The following is a 26,378-nucleotide window of genomic DNA, read 5'->3' as shown; positions in this document are numbered from 1 at the left end:
GCATTCCTGTCGTTGGGGGGGGGGAGAATAAAGTGAGAGTCCCGCAGAGGCTGGGCTCTGGTCCGAGCCCCTTTTTTCTTCTTTTTAAAACAAGCAGTAGCAAAAGGAGAGAGGCTTTGATCAGTGGAGCAGCCGGTTGGTGGTGCGATGTCACCTCGAAAGGAGTCTGGAGTCCTCCAGACTGCTCCAGGTTGTAGCTTAGAAATTACAATAATTACAGTAAGAAATAGTGAAGAAATGTACCTCTTTTTGGCTGCAATTAGCAGAATGCATAAGGCTATGCCATCTGGCACGGCCATTTTCAAAGGGGTCCCTTTTATATTTGCATAAAACAAGCATATTGGCCCACTCCCATGTTGTGTTGACAAATCTCCCTTTAAGGAACATTTTGAACAGATACAAAATGTGCAATTAATTTGCGATTAATTACGATTAACTATGGACAATCATGGGATTAATCAAGATAAAATATTTTAATCGGTTGACAGCCCTAGTCAAAGTGCAAGAAACAAAAATAAAACAAGATTTGGAATAGTGTTGGAAAGTAAAATTAAAATAAAAGTAACTATAATGTTGAAATAGCTCCCAGACACCTGCCAAATGTTGTTGAATATTTGGCTACGGATCAGTGGAGCGGCCAGTTGGTGGTACAAGGTTACCTGCAGGGCCTTGGAAAATATGGAGGGTTAAAAAATGATTTCAACAACATCTCGGTGGTTAGAAGTTCGGAAAAAGTCTGGCTGTAGTGCAACGACGATTAGATTTTGACCGTTTTTTTGGTTTGTTTCAATGTGTCTCTCAAATTTCCTAACTTTCAGGAAGTCTGATAAGAGATCACTGAAGTTCCCCTTTATTGTTTCCTGTATTATGAGCAAGTTGTAAAAAAAAGAAAAACCCAAAACATTAAAATTCAATATTTAAATACATGTTAAAGAACATTTTGTGAAAGAACATTGTGTCCTTGAACATGCTTTGGAGCCACAATTATGCCAACATGATGTTGTCTCAGTGAACTTGAGCATCTTACGTATATATCTTGTTGTAGAGTTGTCTGTAACCTATTCATGTCCAAATAGAATACCTATAATATGAAAATTAGCATAGACATGTACACGTGGCCTGTCCTCCAGCTAGTACTAAAACAATAAGTAAATTCATCTTTTGGTTGATTGACAGAAAATGAATCAACAGTAATTTTTGACAATCAATAAATTGTCATTTATCAGGCAAAAGTACCAACAGTCTCTGTTCAAGTATTTTCTGCTTTTCTCCGTTTACATATACATATAAGACGTTACCTCTGGTTCTGGGAATTGGGATTTTTTTAAAGGCCGTCAATTGATTAAAATATTTAATCACAATTAATCGCACATTTTGTATCCGTTCAAAATGTACCTTTTAATGGAAATTTTAACCGTTGAATATTAAAACTAGGGCTTTTTATCTGTTCAAAATGTACCTTAAAGGGAGATTTGTCGAGTATTTAATACTCTTATCAACCTGGGAGTGGACATATGCTGCTTTACGCAAAAGTATGTATATATTTATTATTGGAAATCAATTAACAACACAAAACAATGACAAATATTGTCCAGAAACCCTCACAGGTACTGCATTCAGCATAAAACAATATGCTCAAATCCTAACATGGCAAACTGCAGCCCAACAGGCAACAACAGCTGTCAGTGTGCTGACTTGACTATGACTTGACCCCAAACTGCATGTGATTATCATAAAGTGGGCATGTCTGTAAAGGGGAGACTCGTGGGTACCCATAGAACCCATTTACATTCACATATGTTGAGGTCAGAGGTCAAGGGGACCCCTTTGAAAATGGCCATGCCAGTTTTTCATCACCAGCGTGCATATGTGTTATTATAGCGTTAACTTTGACAGCCCTATTTTAGATGTAACATTTAAACTTTGATTTTGAATTATAATCTGGGTGAACAAAATGTTTTAATTAACCTTGAAATGATCTTTAGTTGTTGTTGGTCGTAACTTTATGTGCTCTACCAGCCACTTTGGCAAGTAACCAAAAAGTGTTTGTCTGTCTGGCGAGACCCACTTGACCAGTAAACTCTGGCATTCAGTTGCTTTTGTGACTGCTGAATGAAAACATTTGTTTCCCGGCCTTAACAGGCTACGGTCAGCAACGGCAGAGCAGAGCTGTGCAGGGTATCCCAGCCAACAGGAGCAGATACTGTTTGGCTGCAGAAACACGTTGGTGTGGTCCGTTGGTTTAATGGCAGCTGACAGCTTCTACAGTCACTGGAATGAGGACACCGTCCGTTAAAAACCATCACAGTTTAGAAAACACACAAACCAGCATGCTGTTAAATGTTGTGGCAAAGCTTAGTCACTCTCGCTTTTATTTTCCAAAGTAATCAGATGTAGAAAGTATGTTTTACATATAGTTAGCTGCTGTATTGCAACCTATTTCTTGCCATACGACCAAATTGAGTTTTTATCATTTCATAATATCCATGTCGTCCTTATTGATTTACTTTGGGGTTTCATTTTATGATAACATAGCAAGTTATAGTTTGGGTTCTCAAACTTTTTTACATCAAGGAACCCTAAACTGACACAAATTAGACCACAGACCCCCACTTGATATGATTTTGTAATGTTTTATTACAGAAAGTATAATAAACCCATTACCAAATAGTCATAGATTCTGTCATTGTGTTACTTGTGGATGGACATATTGTGAAAATGAATTATTCCCCTTTTTGCTGGGGGCCCCCCTGGAACCCTCTCAAGGACCCCACTTTGTGAACCATTGTTTTAGGCAACCAACTCAAATCTTGCATATCAAAAATCTTGGGTACCAAAATAACCTTAACGCCCTCTCTTGTGTTTATGCACATTGAAAAAACACTGATCGAAATACCTGCAATTCAAAAGAATGTCAAAATATTGCAAAAAAAAAAAAAAAATGTCACTCCGGCACCGTTTTAATTGCGTCCTCTCATTGCATCCTCTTCTTCTTCAGTGGTTTAATAGCACCCAACTGGAGAATTAGTGACACCAGCTGTTTATCTTGAACTCCCGATACTCGCACAACAATAGTGTTCGCAAGTGCGTATTAATTCACACGTTCATTTCTTTTGCTGATTTTCTGGAAATTCGGTTACATCTCGATGGACGTGACTACTGTACGGCATTTGTGAAATTTTGGCAGGCGACTAATCTGCTCAAGAGGAAGCATAAAAAATGTGTTTTTAGTTTGCAATTTGTTTAAAGTGCCTTTCAGTTTTTCCGTCTCTTTTGCCTGACTTGAGATCTACAGTGTGTCTGATTTTGACCATGAAGCGTGCACAAAGGGTTGACTGTACACAGATAGGCCTCTTATGCTACTTAGCCTACTTAGGTTATTATGTTAGTGGTGGAACATGAGACGAGCGGAGACAGATGATGTCTTTAGTAAATCTGCAGCTGTACAGTTGATTCAGCAGACAGACCACTACTGTATTCATTTAGCCCACCGCTTCATCTCTGCAGACACTTTTCAAATCACAGATTGATCGAGTGCTTAAGGTAGCAGAGGCGGGGATTTCCTGGAACAGGCCCGCCACGCTAAACGTAAACCGGAAATCAATCGGTACCAGTTGTTTCGTAATCTCTTGTTAGATCAAAGGTGTCTTCTGGTTTATCTCAGCTGCTAATGGAGATAAAAGGTCAACCTTTGGGAGGGAAATTTAAACTTGAGTTTCTGGTGAATCTTAAGTCAGATGGCCGTGTCCACTGGGAACAGGGCCAGACCAGCAGCAACACAATGCAGCATATTCTGTTTGGGCCCGGCCCCGCCTCGAATAAATAAGAGCACGGGACGTCACGCCGGGACAAAGATGTGATTTATTCCCTTGTTATTAAACGAGGAATCCAACTGAAGACGAGCCCATATTCACAGCTTTGAAGCCACTTGATGTTTCTCACATTGTTTTAGTCGTGCTAACTATTTGTACTAGGGCTGGGCGGTATGGCTTATTAATAATATTTCAATATTTTAAGGCTATGGCCTAAACACATGTCCAGAAGTATATGGACACCTGACAGTTGCACTCATATGTGTTAGTTGAATGTGGGCATTAATCAGCATCACTTTTCTGGTTTCAGTCTCTCCACCAGGTGTTTGAACCACAAGACCACAAACACAAGAGCATTAGTGACATCCAACACTGATGTTGGGTGATAAGGGCCAGCTCACAGTTTGCGAAAACCGAAATGAGAAGAGGTAAAGACAGGGAAGGTCTTAATTTTGGCCTAGTTTACGGCATTAGCACACTGTGTTTTGCCAGTATGGGTGCAGCACACTCGCTGTCTGTTGTAGAACAAACATTCTGGTCCATTTTGGCCCTGCTTTGCGTTAGCCTACATATGAGATCATGCCCAAAGGCGTAACAGACATCCATTAGAATAATTCAGCACAATATTGCTTTGTAACCCCGATAAGAGACGCTCTGTTTGGCTTCCATGAGAGGCACTTGAAATTTTAATGTGCCAGCCCAGCTCAGAGATGCAATATGGTCCTGAACAGCGCCAGGTTGTGTTTGGCATGCTTTGTCATGTTACTGCACATAAAGACCTCAGACCTTTGTTAGGTTTTTTTGATGACTGTAGGTTGTAATTAAAGTCCCCATGAAACGGAAGTTAGAGCGTCTAACTACGGTACTGTGACGTATCTCACAGTGAAACAGAATATTTGAGTGGTGAACAGTTACAAGAGCGATTTAAATAAAATAATTCACATTTAATTGGGCTGCCAAAAAGTGGGCGAGTTAGAGTTTAGCCCGATACGGATCTACAGAGGACTGTTGGCTCGGCGCCACACACAAACCTCCCTCACCTGTTATTAGATCAGGAGGAGGACGAGGGAGAGATTAAAGGGACATTTGGCCGATTTTCAACCAGCTGTGTGGTAACGTTACTGCATCGCGGTCAGAACGTAATAATAATAATAATAAATTTGTCTTATATAGCGCTTTTCATGAACTCGAAGACGCTTAACAATATAGACATACAAATGAACGGCGCCCGGAGCCCCCCCGCTTACCGGCAGAAAGCGTTTCCGTTGAATGAATCGGACCTCAGCCACATTGTTTTGGAAATGAAAACAGCGTTTTTGCCCTCTGATATCCAGAAACACATCTCTTCCAGTCTCTCTCCATACTGCTCTATTAGCTACTTCAATCAAACAACGTATATTGATCGATCCATAAACGATTGGCTAGCTAGTCGCCCATAGTCTCATTTGATTGGATGCATTTTTAAAACGCCTCTGAGTGCAGAATGAGTCATCAAACTTTTACAGGAAGAGAGCAAACGGGGATTTTATCAAATTTTGATGTAAAAATACTCTGATTCTGTTTTTTGTTTTTTTTACATATATTTGGCATATAACGAGAAAAATGAACAATTAACACGGGATTAAAACTGGGAAAATGTATTTTTCATTTCATGGGGACTTTAAGAGTCTATTAAAACAACCACCCAAACCCCCCCTTTCTGGATTAGATATAAAGTCATGCAAGTCTGTACTGTGATTTCTTGTTTTCTCAGAGGTTAATCATGGTTTTTGAAACCCTTGCTATCACATTGGACTGTGTTTAAGTCCTGTGAGAAGCTTTATCAGAGTGATAATCAGACTAAATTGCCCCTTCTTTAATCGGCCTGATGCCATGTTCATGTCGGCGGTTTTCTGTTTGGGTGGGGGAGTTATTTTGCTTTATAGTCGACCCACCAACGTCAACACAGAAGCTGTGGTAGTTGCTAGGAGTTAGCTTAATCTTTGTCAATGTTTGCATGTTGATACTTCTCTAAGTCAACTTACAACAACCGGTGTAGCTGTGTCAATCTCATCCATGCTGCCATTTTCTGTCGCTATGTTTCGTGGATTTAGCTGTTTTTCTAGCTCCAGCACGGGAAGGTGATGCCCATTTTTAAGCTCTGATTGGTTGGTTGTTTTTCTTAATGGGGAAACCCCCGTCAACGAGCCCAACAGCAGACTTACAATAGTTAAATTGTTAAAATAATCAGAGGTATGGTTGGTGAGTCAGAGGTCTGAAACCAGGCCATCACCACAGCGGATTGTTTCTCAAATCGAATGCTGTTGTGCGGTGTGTGTGGTTGCGCTGGGCACCATTGTGAACTACGGGAAACAATAATAAAAAAGGGTCAGCGGTGAAAAACGGGGAACCACTTTGTGCTGCAAGTAACTGATTATTTTCATTATCAATGGTATTTTTTTTATACATTGACTTATCTTTGAGTTATCATTTTTTCTTGATCTGTAATTTTAACCGTTGAATATTAAAACTAGGGCTTTTTATCTGTTCAAAATGTACCTTAAAGGGAGCTTTGTCAAGTATTTAATACTCTTAACAACATGGGAGTGGACAAATATGCTGCTTTATGCAAAATGTATGTATATATTTACTATTGGAAATCAATTAACAACACAAGACAATGACAAATATTGTCCAGAAACCCTCACAGGTACTGCATTTAGCTTAAAAAATATGCTCAAATCATAACATGGCAAACTGCAGCCCAACAGGCAACAACAGCTGTCAGTGTGTCAGTGTGCTGACTTGACTATGACTTGCCCCAAACTGCATGTGATAATCATAAAGTGGAGACTCGTGGGTACCCATAGAACCCATTTACATTCACATGTCTTGAGGTCAGAGGTCAAGGGACCCCTTTGAAAATGGTTGGTACCAATGGATTCTTTAGGTTTTCTGGTTTCATATGATACCAGTATCTTCACTCTAACTTTAAAACTGAACCCGCTACAACCTAAACATCTCAAGTTGCGTTAAAGAAATTAGTGTCATTAAAACAAATTTGCATTAATGAGTTTATCGCGTTAAATTTGAAAGCCCTACTTAAAACTGTTGTCAGGTAATTTTCTCTCAACTAAACATTCCCAGAAGAGTGCATCTGTTTATTTAAGACAAGCTGCATTTTGCCTACATTTTTACATTGAGGACACTGAGGCTTCCAGTACAATGAAACATTTTCTCTCCTGATGAAGAGCTTCAGATGTTCTTAAAAGCCTCTCGTCCTCCTGCCATGAGGTTTGGTTATCGTGCTCCCTGGTTTATCAGGGAACAGTTTGTGTTCACAAATATTGATCTAGCAGTGATCCGCCATGTGGAGCGCGTCAGTGGAAGCGTCTTTACACTACTCAGAGAGTTCAATTCAGAGGGCTTTTATCGGCTGGTGTGAGTAGACGATGAAATCAGAATGTTCTGCGAAGCTGAACAGCTGAAGGAGGAAGGCACTTAGACAGGCAGAGTTAGTGGTTCAAACACCTGCTGGGGTCACTAATAGCATAACGTATGCACTCATGGTGTTGCCAGGTACTTTGGATAAAAGCATTTACCAAATGGTCAAATTTTTGTTGACATTAAAACCTAGACATCCATTTGGTCCACTTGTATATGTTGCATATTTTTTTCCTTTTGCACTTCAGTGTGAAACAATTGGTCAATAGCTGGACCAAAGCCAGCCCACCTTAAGAGCCTGAGCCGACGTTATGCCTAACTTTGGGGCTAACCCCAAGAAAGCCACGGGAGTTGTAGCATTTATTCACCGACAAGTATCCTAAACTGTACACACACTGCACTGCTGCGTTCACAGATTACAGGTTACTGAAAACGTAATACTCGCTACATCAGTGGGATGAACGGAGATGATATGCGGGTGGTGGTGTTGAATATAAACATGTGGCTATAAACTGCTTTTGTAGTTTGAAATAGACTAAACCTAAAACACTCTTGTTGTGACACTGAATCCATTAAATATGCACTTCTGCTACGTCATGTAAACAAACCACGTACACATCAGCTGTGTGTTCCACATCGTACTGGAGACGTAACCACTTAAAAGATGGGTTAGTAGTACATGCTATCTACATTTGTAGAAAACAGAAATCACACGTTTTATATTGTGATATTTACTGGAAATGACATACAGCCCGCCGTGCATCTTGCTCGTGCCCCGGACAAGATGCAGCAACACCACAGGCAGGGACACAGACAGGTGCCGAGATCAACCAGATCGTTCATTTGTGGGAACAACATGAGTGTTTATTTAACGTGTCTCCATGACTTCATGGCCAAATCGTTGCTCTCCACACACTATAGAAACAAAACTGTTAAATTTAACATAACATGTCATTATGTGTGGAGTCTCTCACATTTTCAACATCTGTTTTAGCGTGGGCCAGCCTTTACTTGGAGACTTAATTTCTTTATGGAAAGCCTGTGTTACAAATTTGGGTTGTACAGTTTGAAGGTCATGTCATTTACGGGGGCAGAGAAGGTCTAATGAGGAGAAGCTATCAAGTCGCATTATGGGAAGTGAAGATCCAATGTTTTTGGAGCATATTCCATGCCATGTACTAACAGTCAGATTTTGACTATTGTTTTTAAATATCTGTTTCTTGTGAGTCCCTTTCTTTATGGCACTTTAATGCTAAATCTCTGGAGATCACTCGGTGGTTTTAATACTTGTAAATGTTCAGCTGTAGACTGACAGCCGTGTTGTCCAGCAGCACGTTGAACACAGACAAACTGAGCATCAGGAAATTACTCCAAAAACCTGCAGTAAGCCTGTTCACAGATTTCATGGAGGCAGGGGGAGGCTGATTTCGGCGCTGGCAGCCCGTTGGGAAGTTGTAACGAGACAGTGCTGTGTCAGCAGGTTGCCATGACAACGCTGTCCGTCATCCCATAACATTTCATTGTTGTTGTTCCAATCATCTCGCCACGGCCCGGCCTGGCCTGGCCTGGCCTCAGCTGTCTGTCTCTCCAGACACTGTGTCACATGACTTCTCTCTCTCTCTCTCTCTCTCTGCTGTAGTTTTATAGCGTGTAAAAACTCACAAATAAACCCGTCCATCAACTGGCGAAGATCTAATGAAACCTCCAATGAAACTTGGCAACTCCCGATCCTGATTTATGTTTTTGATTTATGTTAAATGGATTGAAAGCATACAAGCGTTGTGCTATGTTGATTGAGGTTCACATCTTTCTGAAAGCCACACACAAGTCATTTCAAAATTACATTTTTACATTTATTATTTATTTTATTAGCTTCTCCTCTGATTTACAGCGGCCATCAATCTCTTTTACGGCCGTGTTGGGGTGTGTGTCGCAGGCCCAGCAGGTCCAGACTCATGTAATCAGGGTTGTAGAGCTGCAGATGACTACAGATGCAGTAACAACATCATTGTGTGTGTGTGTGTGTGTGTGTGTGTGTGTGTGTGTGTGTGTGTGTGTGTGTGTGTGTGTGTGTGTGTGTGTGTGTGTGTGTGTGTGTGATGGTGATGCAACACCTTGGCAGCACCAGAGTGCCGATAATCACTGTGAGGAACCCTGCAGAGGGCATTATGACATGGTAGGGTATTATTATAGTGTATTCAACACACCATTATTATTATAGAAAGTTGCCTCTCAGTTACGTGTACAGAAAGGAAGGAAAAAGTATGAAATGAACGTTTGCTAATTGACTACCTGCTCACCTCTAGAGCTGCTGTTGCAGCCAGTTAAACATGACTCAGCACAGTTCAGAATGTGTCTTAAACCAGATCAGACTGCTTGGCTGAATCTAGGTGTTGTATAACAGGCAACATATTAAAAAGGCACATTGTGTAGCTTCAGCGTACTGGATCACAGGATACATTACATTTATGTCTTTTGAAGTGGTCACTATGGACTGTCTGATCAAAGCCGTTGATGATACAAGTCCAGCTGGTCTATCCAATCTGAAACCTAAAACCATAGACATGTATATAAGAAGTAGACGTCGTCACCATGATGTCACCCATTGGTTTGAGGACTGCCGTCAAAGAACGTACATTGATAAGAAGTGAAAGTCAATTGATCGTTCCATTGCAACGTCGGCGCCCAGCAGCAGAGCCCGCCTACGAAAGTAAAACAAAATTATTTCTATTCTATTGTCAAGCGGTGCCCAGTCGCCGGTCTTTACCACCAGCAGCCTGATCGTCTTTCATCCCTCTGCTGATGGTCTGCATCACGTTGCGTAACACGGCAGCCCGCCAGCCGAGGGTTTTCCCTCTTCTCCTGCTAGATAAGGGATTATCCATGATGCCGCTGGGTCCCCTTGGAAAGCCCAAGCTCTCAATCCCATCCCGATGCTTTATCATCCCAGGCTCTGGCTATCCCAGTCAGATGATGTAATAGTGTGGCGGGGCGAGTGCGGGGTTCAGGAACTATCCCTCTGTGAAGATGCTCTGCAGATGGGAAACTACAGTGACCGTGCTGATGCTGTCAGTTTGTGGAATATCTTGGAGATTTGATGGGAAAGGGCCTATCAGTTAAACAAATGATCAGTTTTCATTCATTAGGGCTGGTCATTATGGACAAAATCTTACCTCATGTAAATGTTGTTTTTCACAATTTGTGCTGACTTTATTAATTGACAAAATATGAATTAACAATTTTGATAATGCATTAATTGTTTAACTAATTTAGGGGCATTTTTCATTCTCTTTTTGCTGGTTCAGTCTGTTTTATTTCACTATAAATTGAATATGTTTGGGGGTTTGACTCAAACGCAATTTAGGAAATAGTAATGTCAATTATTTTCTCGTGTTTAAACATGTTATACTTTATAAAGAAAAAGCGATTAATGGTAAAAAATAATCGTCAAATTGACAAATAATGAAAATAATCATTGCAGCTTTAATCATGTTAATGCATAACAGTGGATCGTGGTCACATAGAACATTCAGTTGGTTATTTTATTCATTTTGCGTACATTTGCTCTATATGAATCGATGTAGGAAACTTTTCTCATTAAAGGGACTATTTGTAACTTTCAGAAATGCTTCTTAACAGCGACACCTGTGGCCGTGAAATCAACGAAAGTCAGCGTCGGGCTCGCGCTTGCTCGCTCTAAATATACCTGAACGAGCATCGCTCAAAACAGTGAGGCGACACACGTCAGCTAAAACCACAATATCACTCTATATTTCAGCTGCTTGGCAGTAATGTTAGCTGACCAGACGAAGGTCTCTCCATGAACATGATTTCGATCTGATCCTAGTGTTGGCTTTTCCTGCCTAAGTGCAGGCTGAGGCAGCGGGGCTCTGCAGCGTGTCTCCCTGCTCTCTCCGCCCGCAGCTGGAGAGAGCAGGGGAGACACCGGCACCCGGTCCGTAACGAGAAGACAACGTAAATCTCTGTAGAGCTCCGTCATTTCACAAGACACGGGAAACCTCTGTTGGTCTGGAGGAGCTGCAGCATTTATTTCTGCACAAACGTCCCCTGTACATTCACTAGATATTCTCAGAGCTAAACTAACTCTTCTGCAGTGTGGAGTGAGCGCGCGTTCACGTCTAGAGGTGGAGCGAGCTGAGCTGTCTGAGTGAAGGAGAGCAGGCAGAGGAGGAGGGTACAGCGGCTACACGCGAACGCGCATATGCGAGCGTGCATGTGTGACGACCCGCTACATTTATGCGCTTACAAAGTTACAAATAGTCCCTTTAAAGTGTCAATTCACAAAAAATTTAATTTAATTTACAAAAAAAACTCTAGCCTATAGAAATAAAATATATATTCTATTTCTATTACCATCACTCTTGAGGAAGTACGTAGCGGTGCACAGCGCGTGATGCACGTGTACGTAGCGGCTCCATGAAACGATCCATTTAGCTGCTACCGTGTTCCAAAAATGAAGCGGTCTATAGCTGATTATTTTAAAAAGCAAAATGAGGAGAGAGAGGTGGAGGCTGGTGGGGAGGGGAGAGACAACTGGAGGTTACGAGTGAGCCAGTGTCATTGATTAATACCATGCTGTACCAAAAAAAAGGATGCATTAGTGTGTTAGTCCTGCTAGTGTTATCCAGCCGTGATGGGAGATTTGCTTTTATGTGGTCGTATATCTGTCTCTGTGATATCCGCCTCCACCACAACACAAAAGAGGTCAATAGAAATAGGAAAATAATGTCACGTTACTCTTGATTATTCCCAGTCCTTACTGTCAACAGTTTTCATTGCTACTATTTCTGCTGAAGGAAGTTTCTCTGGTGTGGGAGACACCTGTTTTATTCCCCACTAGCTTCCACAAAGAAGCTGCTAGTTGTTCTGAGGTTCATTTAAATAATCAACTGTATGGAAATAGTCTGTTATAGTGGCCGTTCAATCCCCAAGAGAGACTTTTATATATACTTGTTTTCTGTACGTGCAGTGTGTTATTCCAAATAACAGAAGATTAGATTTTCATTTAGTCCCCACAGTCAGCCATGACAGCTGTTGATGCATCACTTACGAGTTGTCATTTTATTTTGAAAAGCACAACTCTGGTGATTAAAAATTCTACACGAGGCGACTTTGAAACTCCTGCTGATATGAACACAGAGCTCCCAGTGAGTTCCCAGGACTCTGACAGTTAGATAACGTCCAGTCTGGTCCAGTGCCTGGCCCAGCTTTGAGTTTTTAAGTCACGCCACCGGATTTTTGTGTTTTTTTGCTTTCAACTCCAGCCAAGGACTCAAAGATGTTAATTCCCTCTAATTGGAGAAATCTTATTCTCAGCCTCAAGCAGGCCCCTTATTACGTGGTCATATGATCTGCACACATGACCCACACACATGGCCTTTTGTACCCCGCTCTTAAAGCTAGATTAGGTTGATTTGAAGCGTTACATAAGGGTTACAGATAGGTGTTGAGTTTGGGTAATTGAAAAACGTTGACATACAGTCGTTCCTCTCAGACCGATGTTGCTAAAATCATCTTCATAAGACACAGACAGTCCGGGAAAGTGATGAGGATGACACCTGGCTAAATACTGAGCAAAAATCAGGGATCACACCTACTGGTGCTCTTTCTCCTGCCACTACGTGTGTTTTCCTGATCACTCCTTTTAGTCTGTGGAGGAAAAAAGGAAGGACAATACAAAGGCATTTGTTTTTATGCTTGTTTATTGCAGCTTTAAAGTTTGATCTCTACTCTTATCTCGTTTCTCCTCTCCTCTCCTCAGCCATCATGTATGTGATGGGAGCACTGGGTCCAGCAGCTGGTTACCTGCTGGGAGGAGTCCTCATCGGCTTCTACGTGGACCCCAAGACCGTCGTCAACATCGATCAAAGTGACCCCCGCTTCATCGGCAACTGGTGAGAACAATCTGGCTGCTTTGGGCTGGTTGAAGTGTAATATACAGAGTGTGATTATTGAAGCATAGGAGTGAAACAAGAGGAGAAAAACTGCAACCAATAAAGACAATCAACCCCATTTTAAATTATACTGTGTGCAAGAATCTACCAAAATGCAACATCACTTTAAACACATAAGATGCATGTTTGCTCTTTAGGTCATGTTTTTTTTTTTTTTTTACATATCTTATATTATTGTTATATTTTTTTATTATATTGTTAGTCATCTATTTCCAGCTCTCAGTGATGCCATCCTCTAACTGACAGCATAACCAGTGACTCACTAGCTAACAGCCGCTGGCTTCCTACATGAATTATAGGTGATGATAGCAGGAAGGGGATGGATGAGTGTACCGGTGATTTTCAAGCCTGATGACAGTTTATTTATTTATTTATGTGCACAATAATGAGGCACATAGATAAAATGATACCAAGTTCAGACTAAGAGAAGTGTCACATCCACGACTGACTCGACTGACCTCATCTGTCTAGGTGGAGCGGGTTCCTGCTGTGTGCCGTGGCCATGCTGCTGGTCATCTTCCCCATGTTCTTCTTCCCCAAGAAGCTGCCACCCCGACACAAGAAGAAGAAGAGGAGGAAAAAGGTGAGCATGGACGACCTGTCCAGCGACGACGACGTCCTCAAGGAGAAGACCAACAACAAGAACCAGGCGGTCACCTCATCCATGGGCTTCGGAAAGGACATTAAAGGTACCGGGAAATACTGCGACGTGCCAGCAAAGGGCTGCTGATGTCACTGATGATGTCGACTTTAAATGGAGGGTCTCTCAGAGTTGTGCGTGTTTGCTCCTCTTTAAAATAACAGAGTGTAAAATATGAGTCCAGCTGGTCAACATCTGTCTTTAAAGTTTAGTTATATAGTAGTTATATAGATATAGTACTTCTGCTCTTTTCTCTGTAGGTTCACATCAGTGTTATGTTTTATAAACATGAAGTAATTTGTTCTCATATATTTCAGGAGAAATCAACAACACAATACTTTTATGATTCGGTCAGGACAGAGGGTTCTGTCAGGAACAAATAACTTCTTTACAATAAACAACAAATAAAACCCTTTCCTCTCTTCTTCTCCTGCAGACCTGCCCAAAGCAGCGGTGAGGATCCTGAGCAACGTGACCTTCTTGTTCGTCAGCCTCTCCTACACGGCAGAAAGCGCCATAGTCACCGCATTCATCACCTTCATCCCCAAGTTCATCGAGTCTCAGTTCGGCATCCCGGCCTCTAGCGCCAGCATCTACACCGGTGAGCTGGATCACACACGCCACATTGTGCTGAAGCAGCAAAGTTACCTCATCACCAGATCAAATTTCTGATCCACTCTGTAATCTTTGTCTGAAAAACTGGTGTGTGGTTGTCTCCACCGATCGGCATTCATACACTTAAATGTGATGTTTCAAAATAGGTTTTTATTAAAGACAAACATGTTCGCAGCCTTCCTCTCTGAACTCCCCTTTACGTCTCTACAGCAGCACAGACAGGACTCAGACAGACCAGAATATTCATACAACACACAGGACTTAAAATTTCTGCCAGTTCAGCTGCTCTGCTGGTTTTTATCTTAGAGAAGCAGCAGAGAGCTGCAAGCCAACACACATTAATAATAAAGAAACTGCTGGTCTTCAAATGAAGGGGGCACCTGGGACACAGCTGGGGCACTGAGTGCATCACATACACACAGATACAAGCACAAATGCACTCTACATGCACTCACAATCACATGCATGCTTAAACAGGCATATAGGCTAATACATCACATGCTCACACACACACAGCATATTAACAAGCTACCTTGCTAAAGGCAACATATAAAAGATTGTTGGCTTTACAACATGCTAATGTTGTATTCTAAAATGCCAAAAGTTACATCCAATAGATGATCAATATTTTGCACATTTCTTGCACAAACTGTACAGCTTTAATTGTGAAAACAGACATATTGTACATATTTTTTAAATGTCTTATATATTAAAAAGTGAGTATTTATTATTATAAAGCCTGTTTTAGTGCTAAATGAATACTGTGAAAGTATCAAAATGCTCAATCCATAGAGAAATACACACAGCCCGTATTCAGAAGCTGGGCCTTTGAAAGAAGCCGTCGTAAACAGTTTAAGTTTGTCCAGGTTGCATTGTATGTGAATCCGCTAACAGGAAGAAAACATGGACCCAAAGCTGTTCATGTTTGGGTCATAGCAATGCAATTCTGTTGAAATGCAGTAAAACAGAGGTTGCGTCCGAAATTCCGTACTACATCATGCTATTTAGTCCGCTAAAACAGTATGTGAGACTTTTTATTATGTTTGAAACCTTAGTATGAAACCAATAGTATGTGCATACTATTTCCTGTGAAATATTACAGTATGCAACGCTGGACACTACGGCGGTATAAATATCCCACAATGCAATGCGGTAGTAACAACGGACGTTGATGGACAGCTCTGTAATGTCAATAACGCTTAAATTTAATTATAAGTACAAGATTTCACTTTGCTAGGCGTTAAATGTATTTTAAATCAATTCAGACTTTGATTTCTCACAAACCGTCGTTTTGGTCACATGAGGTTGACACAGGTTACCATGGTTACACGTCTCCAACTGGCAAGGAGGCTCTCAGAAAGTGACGACGTAAACTACTGCTCAGTGCGTCCGAAAAGATACATACTACTGTTTATTCACACAAAAGTATGTTGGACAGTGGTACACATATTGAGTATTTAGTGCATAGTATGCGATTTCGGACAAAGCCAGAGGGTTTTACTTTTGCGCCCAGATTATGCGCCGCTTAACTAGCAAAAGTGGAGATGGACACGCCCTAAATGCAATTGCGCCTAGCACTTTAGACCACGCGCTATAGATAGTTTAAATAGGGCCCTTTGAGTCTTAGTAAAGAAAAGGTCACTTCTTTGTTGACGCTGTCATCGTTCTATAGACCAGCTCATCTCTCTGTTATAGAAGTGAAATGACCAACCGTAGAGGAGTATAGCATTGTGTCAAAGGAATCTTCAGTCTGTCAGGTGTGTATCTTACAGATAAGAGGCACTCAGCTCTCTGCTGTGGCTGATAAGTCAAGAAGCTGAGAGGAATGTTCTGCTCAGACCTGATGTCCTTTTTTAGTGATGGTGGCTATTTTGGTATTCTGTGGCTGTTGATAGCAAAAGTATTTGGACGTTAAGGTGACGCCTTTGCTTTTCTCTCCAGGTTTCAGGGACATGTTTGCAGATGCACAGACGCTAAAACACTGTATATCTGTATTATTTCACTATCATGACACGCAGGTGTCTGTTTTCAACTGGCCAACCTTCCTTAGTTGAATAATTTGTACCAGAATGATGTTTTGAAAATGTTGATGCCTTCTCCAACTAAATGTATGACTAAAAGAGTCACAGGTCTTTGGATGTCTAGACTTAAAACAGCAAGCAAAAATTATAATATTATATAATTATTTGCTTACTGCAATTTTCAAGAGTTTGATTAAAAAATCATCTTTTGAAAAAAAAAAAAAAAATTAAATTGCAAAGTGCAGTTCATCATTAGTCACACTTGCTGGTACCGTGAGTCATCTTAACTTTCCACACAGAAAGCTCCATTATTGATGGCTGAAGTTTTTAAACACTGAACCAACAAATTGTATTCAACAAAATCTTTATTTTGATATAGTTTTAGAAACCTTTTATTCATACTCGCATTGGTAAGATTTTCTCCAAAGAAATTCCATCTCGGAAGACTTTTGTTATCAAATGTTTTAGTGTTGAGTTGCGTAACTGTCTCAGCTGTCGGTGGAGTGGGCTGTGAAGTCTGTGATTAAAGCTGCCACTCATACATAGTTTTATATGATGCCAGCCTCTAGTGGGTGAAATCAAAACATTCCTGCTCACAGACTTGTGAAGGTCACAGGACCCCAGTTTGATATTAGCTGTTAAGTCTGTGGAGTATGGCTGTGATTTGGTAGAGCAAGGCACTATCACCACTTGCAAGGGTTTGTGGTTCTATCCCTCAAGAGAATAAGTATGACAAGTGTTGGTAATCATTTTGTGCCCTGGCTTGTTTAGTATTTTGTTCAGTGCTATGTACCCATAGTAGGAGGTCATGCTCAGCCTTTTTTTGGTTCATGAGAGGTCTAATGAAGCATCTGTCTCATCAGATTGTCATCTCTTTTGATTGGACAAACTTTACATCTTTTTCGGGAAAGACGGATCAGTCACTTTCCATTTAGCCGAGGAGTTCCTACATTTAATGTGGCTGTTTCTGAAAATGAAAACCAGTCTTCTTGGCATACTGTTCGTCTTTGCTTTGCTTATCCATTTACATTACAAAACATCACAATACATCCCTAGGCTACATCCACACTAATACGTTTTTGTTTTAAAACGTATAACTTGTGCTACGTTTATTGATTTGTCTTGTCATTGAAGGCTGCAAAGACCACAGTTATAATTTACAGCGGATTCAATTTGTTGAGCTTCAAAGTAATCTATGACTTTTAAAATCTTTGAAAGAGTAATAGAAGAACTGCTTGGCTTCCAAAACAAGGTCAAGCTGTTTTGTAGCTATTCAACACTTTGTAAAAAGAATGACAACTTGGCTGCAATGCCTCCGTCGCTGGCATCTACATGAAATCCAATATTAACACTATAGTTTATTCACAGTTTATTTTTTATCTGGTTTCATTTGTTAAGAAACTGCTACAGATATGTAACACCACAAACGTAGCTAATTAAAGCCATTGAAATGACTAAAAGGCTAGCAGCAGGCAGAATCTTATAATGTGTGAACACCCCAGAGTGTGAATAACGGGAGGTTTTTCCTGGTCTTCCTGCTCTGACAACATTGCATAAATGCAATATTAGGTATACCTAATCCCACCATTGTTAAGGTTAAATTGTAAATGAAACATTATCTTTCATGTGGAGTCGTGTTTGTGTCCACCTGATGAGTGTAACTCAATATTCACTCTCTTTTTAGCTCTGGTTTGGTCTCCACCACCAAAAATATCTGTCAATTTAGCTGCTAAATGCTCCACTTTCTCCACCAGTTAGTCTAAAAAGTGCTTGTTAGAGCTGCAGAGTTGGGACACATTTTCTGTGGGCTTACTAGTGTGAATGACAAAGAAGTCTTTTGATTCATTGTTAATATAGAAAACGGTGATTTGTGGAGTTTTTAATCTACACTAGGGACATAAGACTTAAGGTACATTCTCATTGGACCACATTTCTCTGCCCTGTCTCCTGCTTTTATAATATCATTTTACAATTTTATCTTACTAGACTAACTGTAAGATGCTTTGAGTAGAAGCTGTATGAATAAGAGAGTTCTCTGAATTTCTAATATGTACCTTTCTCCCTCCCCCCCCCAGGTGTGATTATTGTGCCCAGCGCCGGCGTGGGCATCGTCTTGGGCGGTTACATCATTAAGAAGCTGAAGCTGGGAGCTCGCGAGTCGGCCAAGCTGGCTATGATCTGCAGCGGCGTCTCCCTGCTCTGCTTCTCCACGCTGTTCATCGTGGGCTGCGAGAGCATCAACCTGGGAGGAATCAACATCCCCTACACCACCGGGTGAGGAGGGGAAACTGGGAGGGTGAAATTCGGGGAAGCGGTGGGCTGTCATGTATCACTGCTGACGAGGAAGAAGCACGTCAGTGCAGCGTCGAGGCTGTCTTGTTTTGTGTCGAATCTTAATTGAAGATGTAGAGTTCGGTGTGCGGTTTCCACAGTGATGTGATTGTGGAGGACGGAGGGAGGCAGCCCAAAGCACACTCAAAGGATAAAGGAGAGAAGGAAGGTAGAGATACAGACAGGAGAGAACAAGTAGACAGAAGTAAGAGACGAACAGGCTGCGGAGGAAGAGTTGAAAAAAAATAACACCCACAGAGAAAAACACAGAATTATGAAAGAGGCTGAAAGAGAGAGGGCAGGTTTAGAAAGAGACGTAGCCTTGGTGACTATTTTAACGTCATCTCAACACATGAATAGTCTCTCTTTCTCCTTTGTCTGTCTTATTCTCTGTCTCTGTCCAAGCCTGTTATGCTGATCCAGTTAAACACACTCCTCTGCTGTAACCTGATGGATGTTTCAATCCCCCAGACAAACATCTTCACCAGCTTAAGATAAAAGATGTGATATAGGGATCGGTATCGCTAGGATTTTATTCATGGTGCTGCTCTTGATACTCCTTATCGGTTCAGTTCTTTATCTATACTCTTGTTCTTTTTCATTACTAAATAATTGCTTTTTAAAAATGAATAAATTCAGAACAGGATTAGAATGTAATACTGTCAAAGTTAACGTGAACGCGTTAACGCAAATTCGCTTTAACGCTACTAATTTCTTTAACGCATTAATACAGCTTGCGATTTTTAGGTTGTAGCGGGCTCAATTTTAAAGCTATAGTGAAGATACTGGTATCTTATTGAACTAGAAAAACCTAAGGAATCCGTTGGTACCAACTATGTCATAGCATGTCATAAAGGAGGCTAAATAACGCTCCAAACTTGAGCAAAATCTTGGCGAGGAAAAACTGGCATGGCCTTTTTCAAAGGAGTCTCTTGACCTCTGACATCAAGATACGTGAATGAAAATGGGTTATTTGGGTACCCACGAGTCTCCCCGTTACAGACATGCCCACTTTATGATAATCACATGCAGTTTGGGGCAAGTCATAGTCAATATTTGTCATTGTTTTGTGTTGTTAATTGATTTCCAGTAATAAATATATACATACATTTGCATAAAGCAGCATATTTGTCCACTCCAATGTTGTATTTTATACTTGATAAATCTCCCTCTAAGGTACATTTGGAACAGATAAAAAATGTGTGATTAATCACGATTAAATGTATCGATCGACAGCCCTAGTAATTTTAATTAATACTTGAATGTTTAGCAACACATCCTGCATTGTGAGGGGAAAGCGTGACCGGCCTCCTAAACATGGTTTTTAACCTCCAATTCACCAGTTTCAGTTAAAACAGGTTTAGAGGTGGAACAAATACAGTAGCTGATCAATAGAAAATTAATCGGCAGCTGTTTTTATAATCAATTAATAATTTTTTCCAGTACAAATACCAAACATTTTCTAGTTCTAGCTGCTCAAAGGTTTGGATTTGCTGCTGATCTTTGTCATATATAATAGTTAACTAATATTTTTCGGGGTTTCGGCGAAACAAAACAAACATTTTGAAGAGGTCACCTTGAACTCTAGACAATTGTTATTGGCATATTTCACAATTTTCCAACATTTTATTGACAAAATTAGAAATTGATTTATCAAGGAAAAAAGCAGAAGACCAATCTATAACAAGAGTAATAATTAGTCGCAGCCCTAAATATCAAAATCAAACCTTTGGTACAACAAATAAATAACTTTGTTTTCATCACAGTTTTAATTACAAATTTTTTGGGTTATATTTCGTTGTCATACATTTTGTGCAGAGACAGACTTTTGAGTTTTGGCATAAATACATAGAAGCAGCTTTCACCGTGATCAACCATTAACATCCACTAAAAACAGATTTATAACCTCTCTTGGGGTCACTTCTCTCAGGTCTCGTTGTCGTCCCGGGAGGCTTTCACTTATATCGGAGACAGCCGTTTACTGACTGCAGTTTGCCCTTTCTCACACGAAATCACTTCCCGGTGTGCCCGAGTCAGTGGTAGTTTTTATCGCCCCATCTGTGGCCGGCGTCGGGGAGGAAGCGAGTGTTCAGATCGGTGCAGGATATCAGAGAGCGAGCCAGTAATCGGAGGCGTTTTCTTTTGGACGGAGCGTCCCTGAGAGCGATTACATGGCAACGATGGAAAATGTCCAAGGACAGCTTGGAAGAGACGATGTTTGGCTGACTGCCTTCGTTTTTTCTCTCCCTCTGGTCTTTTTTATTTCCCTCTTTCAGTCTGTCTGTCTGTCCTTCTTGCCCTCCTCTCTTCATCTCTAGCTCTGTTTATTTAATGCCCTTTTTTATCTCTTTAATTTCTCTGGTCTTTTGTTCCTTTCAATATCCTCTTTGTCTTATAATCTTTTGTTCTTTTATCCCCTCTCTCATCCCTCCTCCATCATTCTTTCTACTTCTTCCAGTCTGCCTTTCTCATTCATCCTTTTCTTTTCATCTCCTCCTTAACGCCCTCTTTTTTTACCCTCTAATCTCTCATCCTTTCTTCCTCCTTGTATCTTGTCTTTCCGTCTTGTTTCCACATCCCTCTCTCCTCATCATTGTCCCTGTCCTTTCTGTCCTCATCCATCACTTTACTTTCCCTTTCCAACCTTTCTTTATTCTGCCCATCTTCTTCAATTTACGTTCTTTTCCTTTTTTTATGATTTATGGCATTTCATAACTGTGTTATGCTGCACAAAAGACATTGTTGAGTTCATGATTGTGCTGTTTCCATAGAGGTGCAGGATTTATATACAGTAATAAAAAACAAGACCACAGTGAGTAAAATGTGACCGGAGCAAAAGAATTGCCCTGGAACTGCTCGGGGGGTCAGAGGGTTAAAATGCAAAACCTAACAAGCTGCTGTCTTTTTTCTGTCTCCAGACCGACTCTCACCATGACCCAGAGGAACCTGACCGGAGGTTGTAATGTGAACTGCGGCTGTAAAATCCACGAGTACGCTCCAGTCTGCGGCTCCGATGGCATCACGTACTTCAACCCCTGCCTGGCCGGCTGCAACAGCGTGTCCAACGACAGCACCGGGGTAAGAGGCCGAAGAGGCCGGGAGGGATTCACCGACAAAACTCTAAAAAGTTCAAAAGAATATCAAGCTTTTACACATCTAATGTTTCTGTGATGGTCTAATTGTAAGATCTTAATAGAATTATTGAAATGTTGTGATTTCATGTGAGGCTGGCAGTCTTGTTGATGATGATCTTACAGTACCTGAACCTTCATACATATTCGTAACTTACCTCCAGATCCGTAACTACTCGGACTGCGCCTGCGTCCAGAGCCGGCAGGTCATCACGCCGTCGTCCAGTGGTCAGGGCAGCAACCAGCTGCAGCTCGTCATCGTCAAGACCTACCTGAACGAGAACGGCTACGCCGTGTCGGGGAAGTGCGACCGCACCTGCAGCACCCTCATCCCCTTCCTCATCTTCCTCTTCATCGTCACGCTCATCACTGCCTGCGCCCAGCCCTCCGCCATCATCGTCACGCTCAGGTATGACCCTCTAAAATTAAATATTTGTATCGATAGACGAAATGTACTTAAGTTACATTCCACCACTGTTTGGTTCACATCATCCTCTATTTCTATGAAGTTCCTCAGTCTTGACCTTTCTGTGTGGTTCTGTGTGTTGCAGGTCTGTAGCGGAGCAGGAGAGGCCGTTCGCTCTGGGAATGCAGTTTGTTCTTCTCAGGACTCTTGGTGAGTAAAAAAACTACAGGACAAAACAGAAAACTACTTCTTTAGTTTGTCTTTTTATGGTGACATTTTACTCCTCAGTATTTTTTACAAGGTTTGTTTTTAACATGAAAATGAAAAGGTAGAATATCAGCGGTGATATTTTTCGGGCTGTCCCGAATACCATTTTTGGGGCTCCGGAACGTCGATAGCAATCAACAGCGAAAAACACGTCATGTGTCATGATGAGTCCACGGGTGCTATGGTAACGCCTCGCGTGAACGCCCCGCGCACACGTTTTTGGCCTCAAAATCTCGTTGCGGATCCTCTCCTCCTAAACGGCGCCGTTTTGAGCCTGCCGTCTCCACTCACCGTCTCTCCAGCAGTGCCCAGCTGTAAGCCCGTGCGTAATGCAGCCTGCGGCGACTTCCTCTCCTTCCTTTTGGCCCGAGCCTCACATGGGTTGCACTCCGACATAAGCAACGGCGACGAGGGGCTTGGCTTGTCTCCATGACCTTACTCAGGAAGGACATTTTTCCGTTCTCGGCTGAGAAGGACGCCATAGCGCTGCAACACTTTCTGCAAGAATTTTCCAGATAGTTTGGTGTTTTTTATGCATATTTGTAATCCCGAGAGGATAAAAAAAAACAAATTCCAAAATTGAAAACTGAATACCTACCCAACGACAATAGTTGAATAATCGGAAATCTGTATAAGTGCAGCTGTACAGAGGAAAAGAGCGTCAGCTAAATGCATCGATGGTAAATGCACTGCACGTTCTGTAACTGCTGACCGTCGAGCTGATTAAGCATCAGGAAATTAGATGTTATCTATTTAATGCCTCGACGTCGCTGCTCTCCTGAATAAGGAGGTAAATTGGATTTGATAGACGGAACGATCAGAGATCTGCTGTCAGTATGAATCAGTCAGAATAGAAACACAAACTGGGGGTGTGGAGTTTGAGCCAGGATGAACACATCTCATCTTCTACTGCAGCTTTGACCATTTTGATCTGTTCCTTACAAGTCCAACAGCTTTACAGAAGTGTGATGCTCAATAACTGGAGGAACATAAACAGGATTTAGATATACAGTCCTGATTTTCTCAGTGTGGTAATTTCTGTCCTCTCTCTCTCTCCCTGTCTCTCTTGTCTTCACTTCCCCTCACCATTTTCACATCTGTATTCTTCCCATTTCCCTCTCTCCCTCACTTCTTTCCTTTTCACTCTCTCTTCTTTGCCTATTCTCCTTCTTGACTTTCCTTTCATCCTTTATCTTCTCTTGTTTCTTTATCCTCACTCTTTTCTCTCCTCCTCTTCCTCCTTTTATGTCTTCTCTCTCCTTTTCCTTCTCTTCTCTCAGCCTACATCCCGACACCCATTTACTTCGGTGCCGTCATCGACACCACCTGCATGTTGTGGCAGCAGGATTGCGGCGTCCACGGCTCCTGCTGGGAGTACGACGTCACCTCCCTGCGCTTCGTCTACTTCGGCCTCGCCGCCAGCCTCAAGTTCTTCGGCTTCCTCTTCATCTTCCTCACCTGGTACTCCATCAAGTACAAGGAGGAGCGGGTGGAGCGTTGGCTCAAGCGCCACTTGTCGCCCGTCGACACCGTGGGCAGCCTCGTCTGCCACCCTGGCGGCCACAAGGGCCATGCCCGCACCCGCTCCTGCCCCGTCAACATCCCCCGAACCGACCCCAACGCTCTGCCTGCTAACGCACCGCCACGCGCCGGCCCCCTCAACCGCGGCGTCAGCACCCAGAGTTGCCCCGGCAACGAGCTTAAAGCAATAACGCCTCCCCCTGCGGCCGCGCCACCACCTGCAGCGCCGCCTGCCCCCGCGCCGGCACGTTCGCTGGAACACGTTTCAGTCCGAGTCTGAGCTTCAGAAGCGGGGTGGGCGATGAGGCAGGTCTCACCCACTGACATAATTTTAGCCGCTGTCAAAGGCACCAACCATCACATGAAGGTCCCGCTCTCATCTCATAACTCAAAGTGGCCGGTGAAACGTTTTGTCCGCACCGCCGGCCTCTGTGGGTTAAAAACCATCAACTGGGCATCCTGATTTATTCAGAACCTCCAGATCTGTGATGAATGATGAAAAGTTGGACCAGTTTGGGGACCATCCGGCCAGGAGTCCCTCCTCTGACACAAAAAACCTGCTTCGTTGGCGAAAATGTTGAAAGCAGCCGGGTGTTTTCTTTGTGATCCATCAGCCGGCGCGGCAGGCGGACAAAGGCTTCGCTTCCCCACTTTGGATGGAGGAGAGTTCATCGCTCAAAAATACCCACCTGCCCCCCCCGCCTCACCTCGGCAATATGTGCCTTCTGTCACCACGGTCCTCACATGTACAGTATAAACACACTGGACGTCCCTCAGACCGACTGTGGTCACCCTGTAGGAATAAGAGTCACCTGAACAGATACCTCAGCTTCGCCAATCCTCCTGCTTCCCCGTCACCTCACTGACTGTCTGTGTGCTTCTTCTTCTTCTTCTTCTTCATTCGTGTTTTCATTTCTTCACCGAGTGATTTTTGTTTTCCGGACACTGCATATCGGCGCTCTCACGGAACAAAAAACAAAAAAGAAAAGAAAAAAAAAACCTGTGGAAATGTGATACACTGCAAATAAGTGTTAAGAACTGGAAACCGATGGCATGGTGCTATGTGAAAAAAGTTTAGTGTCCATTTTTTTTGTTCTTTTTGGTCATTTTTGTAGGGTTAAAAACACTTGAAAAGAACCCAACTGGACAACATGTCACTGGGCTAAGCAGCTTGGCGCGCACAGAATGCATTCCTGTCCGATGCAAGGCCTTTTGTTGCTCCGCTGACACAATGATACGTAGTATTACCGCTGGAAGTCGGATTGTTTGGCTTTTGCCAGCTCCGTACAATGCATCCATACATCCGAGCTGTTTCCCTCCTGACTTGGCATCGTGATAAGTGGTTTAACCTGAAAAGAACAGGGTCGGCATTTTTCTCCTGACCGCATTCCTGGCTGGACGAGTCGGAATACGGAAAAGAAAAAACTACGCTTGGAGACGTTTTCGAGATTGGACTGGGAGAGGCGCTCTGGCATTCTTTGACAGACTGTATTTCTGACTCTTTACCAGGCTCAATGAGAGATACAGCCAATCATTTACCAACAGCATCACCGACGTTTATACTGAACATGTAGGCAGACAAGTAGTCGACCGTCACGTAGAGGTCATAGTGTAGTCGTCTATTCTTCGTCACCTCCGGACATGAAAGCTGCTGGTGAATTTGGGGATGGATCCTGAGTGGAAAGTTAGTTTCTTGCTTAAAAATTGAACAGTAGTCCAAATGATTTATGGGTAATGACTGAATAGGATTTGCAGTTTTCTTTGCCACATACCAGACGACACAGCAGTTTGCATACATGCAGGTTAAAGTGTGGAAAAGTAGAAAAAAGGCAAGTTTCCAGGTCGTGAAAAGTTTAGAAATTAAACAAAATCACTGGAAAAATACAGAAAAATCTACTGATTGTTTTCTTTAGCTATAAATCTACTGATTATTCTTTAAAATTAATCAATTAATTGCTTGATCGAAAGAGAGACAGTGAAAAAGAAGTGAAAAAATGCCCATCACGCTTCACGTTTTGACCCAAAAATCAGTGATATGAAAACACAGAAAAGCAGCAAATGCTCACATTTGAGAAGCTGTAACGGTTAGATGTTTAGGTTATGACTTAAACCTTCAATTGATTATCATAAATGTTAATTTAAATCAATCATTTGACTAATCGCTAATCGTTTTAACACTAGATCAGTCCCCAGTTTAGGCCCAGTAGTTTAAGTAGTTAATATATTATATTTTTTG

At 42.0% G+C, this 26,378-nt stretch overlaps 1 protein-coding gene across 5 annotated transcripts in view; it reads left to right on the top strand.

Moving 5' to 3' along the window:
* Positions 1-25,228, top strand: part of LOC119498639 (solute carrier organic anion transporter family member 5A1-like) — a 30,300-nt gene extending 5,072 nt beyond the window's left edge. For 4 of the 5 annotated variants that reach the window (XM_037787663.1, XM_037787665.1, XM_037787661.1 and 1 more), the window contains 8 exons: positions 13,018-13,150; positions 13,682-13,899; positions 14,287-14,451; positions 18,562-18,760; positions 21,736-21,895; positions 22,113-22,357; positions 22,500-22,564; positions 23,902-25,228. In XM_037787663.1, coding sequence (XP_037643591.1) covers positions 13,018-13,150; positions 13,682-13,899; positions 14,287-14,451; positions 18,562-18,760; positions 21,736-21,895; positions 22,113-22,357; positions 22,500-22,564; positions 23,902-24,422 — 1,706 coding nt within the window. In that variant the 3' untranslated portion in view covers positions 24,423-25,228. Of the gene's footprint in view, positions 1-13,017; positions 13,151-13,681; positions 13,900-14,286; positions 14,452-18,561; positions 18,761-21,735; positions 21,896-22,112; positions 22,358-22,499; positions 22,565-23,536; positions 23,856-23,901 lie in introns of those variants that run through there. The other variant, XM_037787664.1, reaches the window with a different exon arrangement.
* Positions 25,229-26,378: the final 1,150 nt, after the last annotated feature.

The sequence above is a fragment of the Sebastes umbrosus genome, chromosome 12 (genome assembly GCF_015220745.1).
Source record: "Sebastes umbrosus isolate fSebUmb1 chromosome 12, fSebUmb1.pri, whole genome shotgun sequence".
Classification (NCBI taxonomy): domain Eukaryota; kingdom Metazoa; phylum Chordata; class Actinopteri; order Perciformes; family Sebastidae; genus Sebastes; species Sebastes umbrosus.
This window is presented reverse-complemented; position numbering and strand designations above follow the sequence as displayed.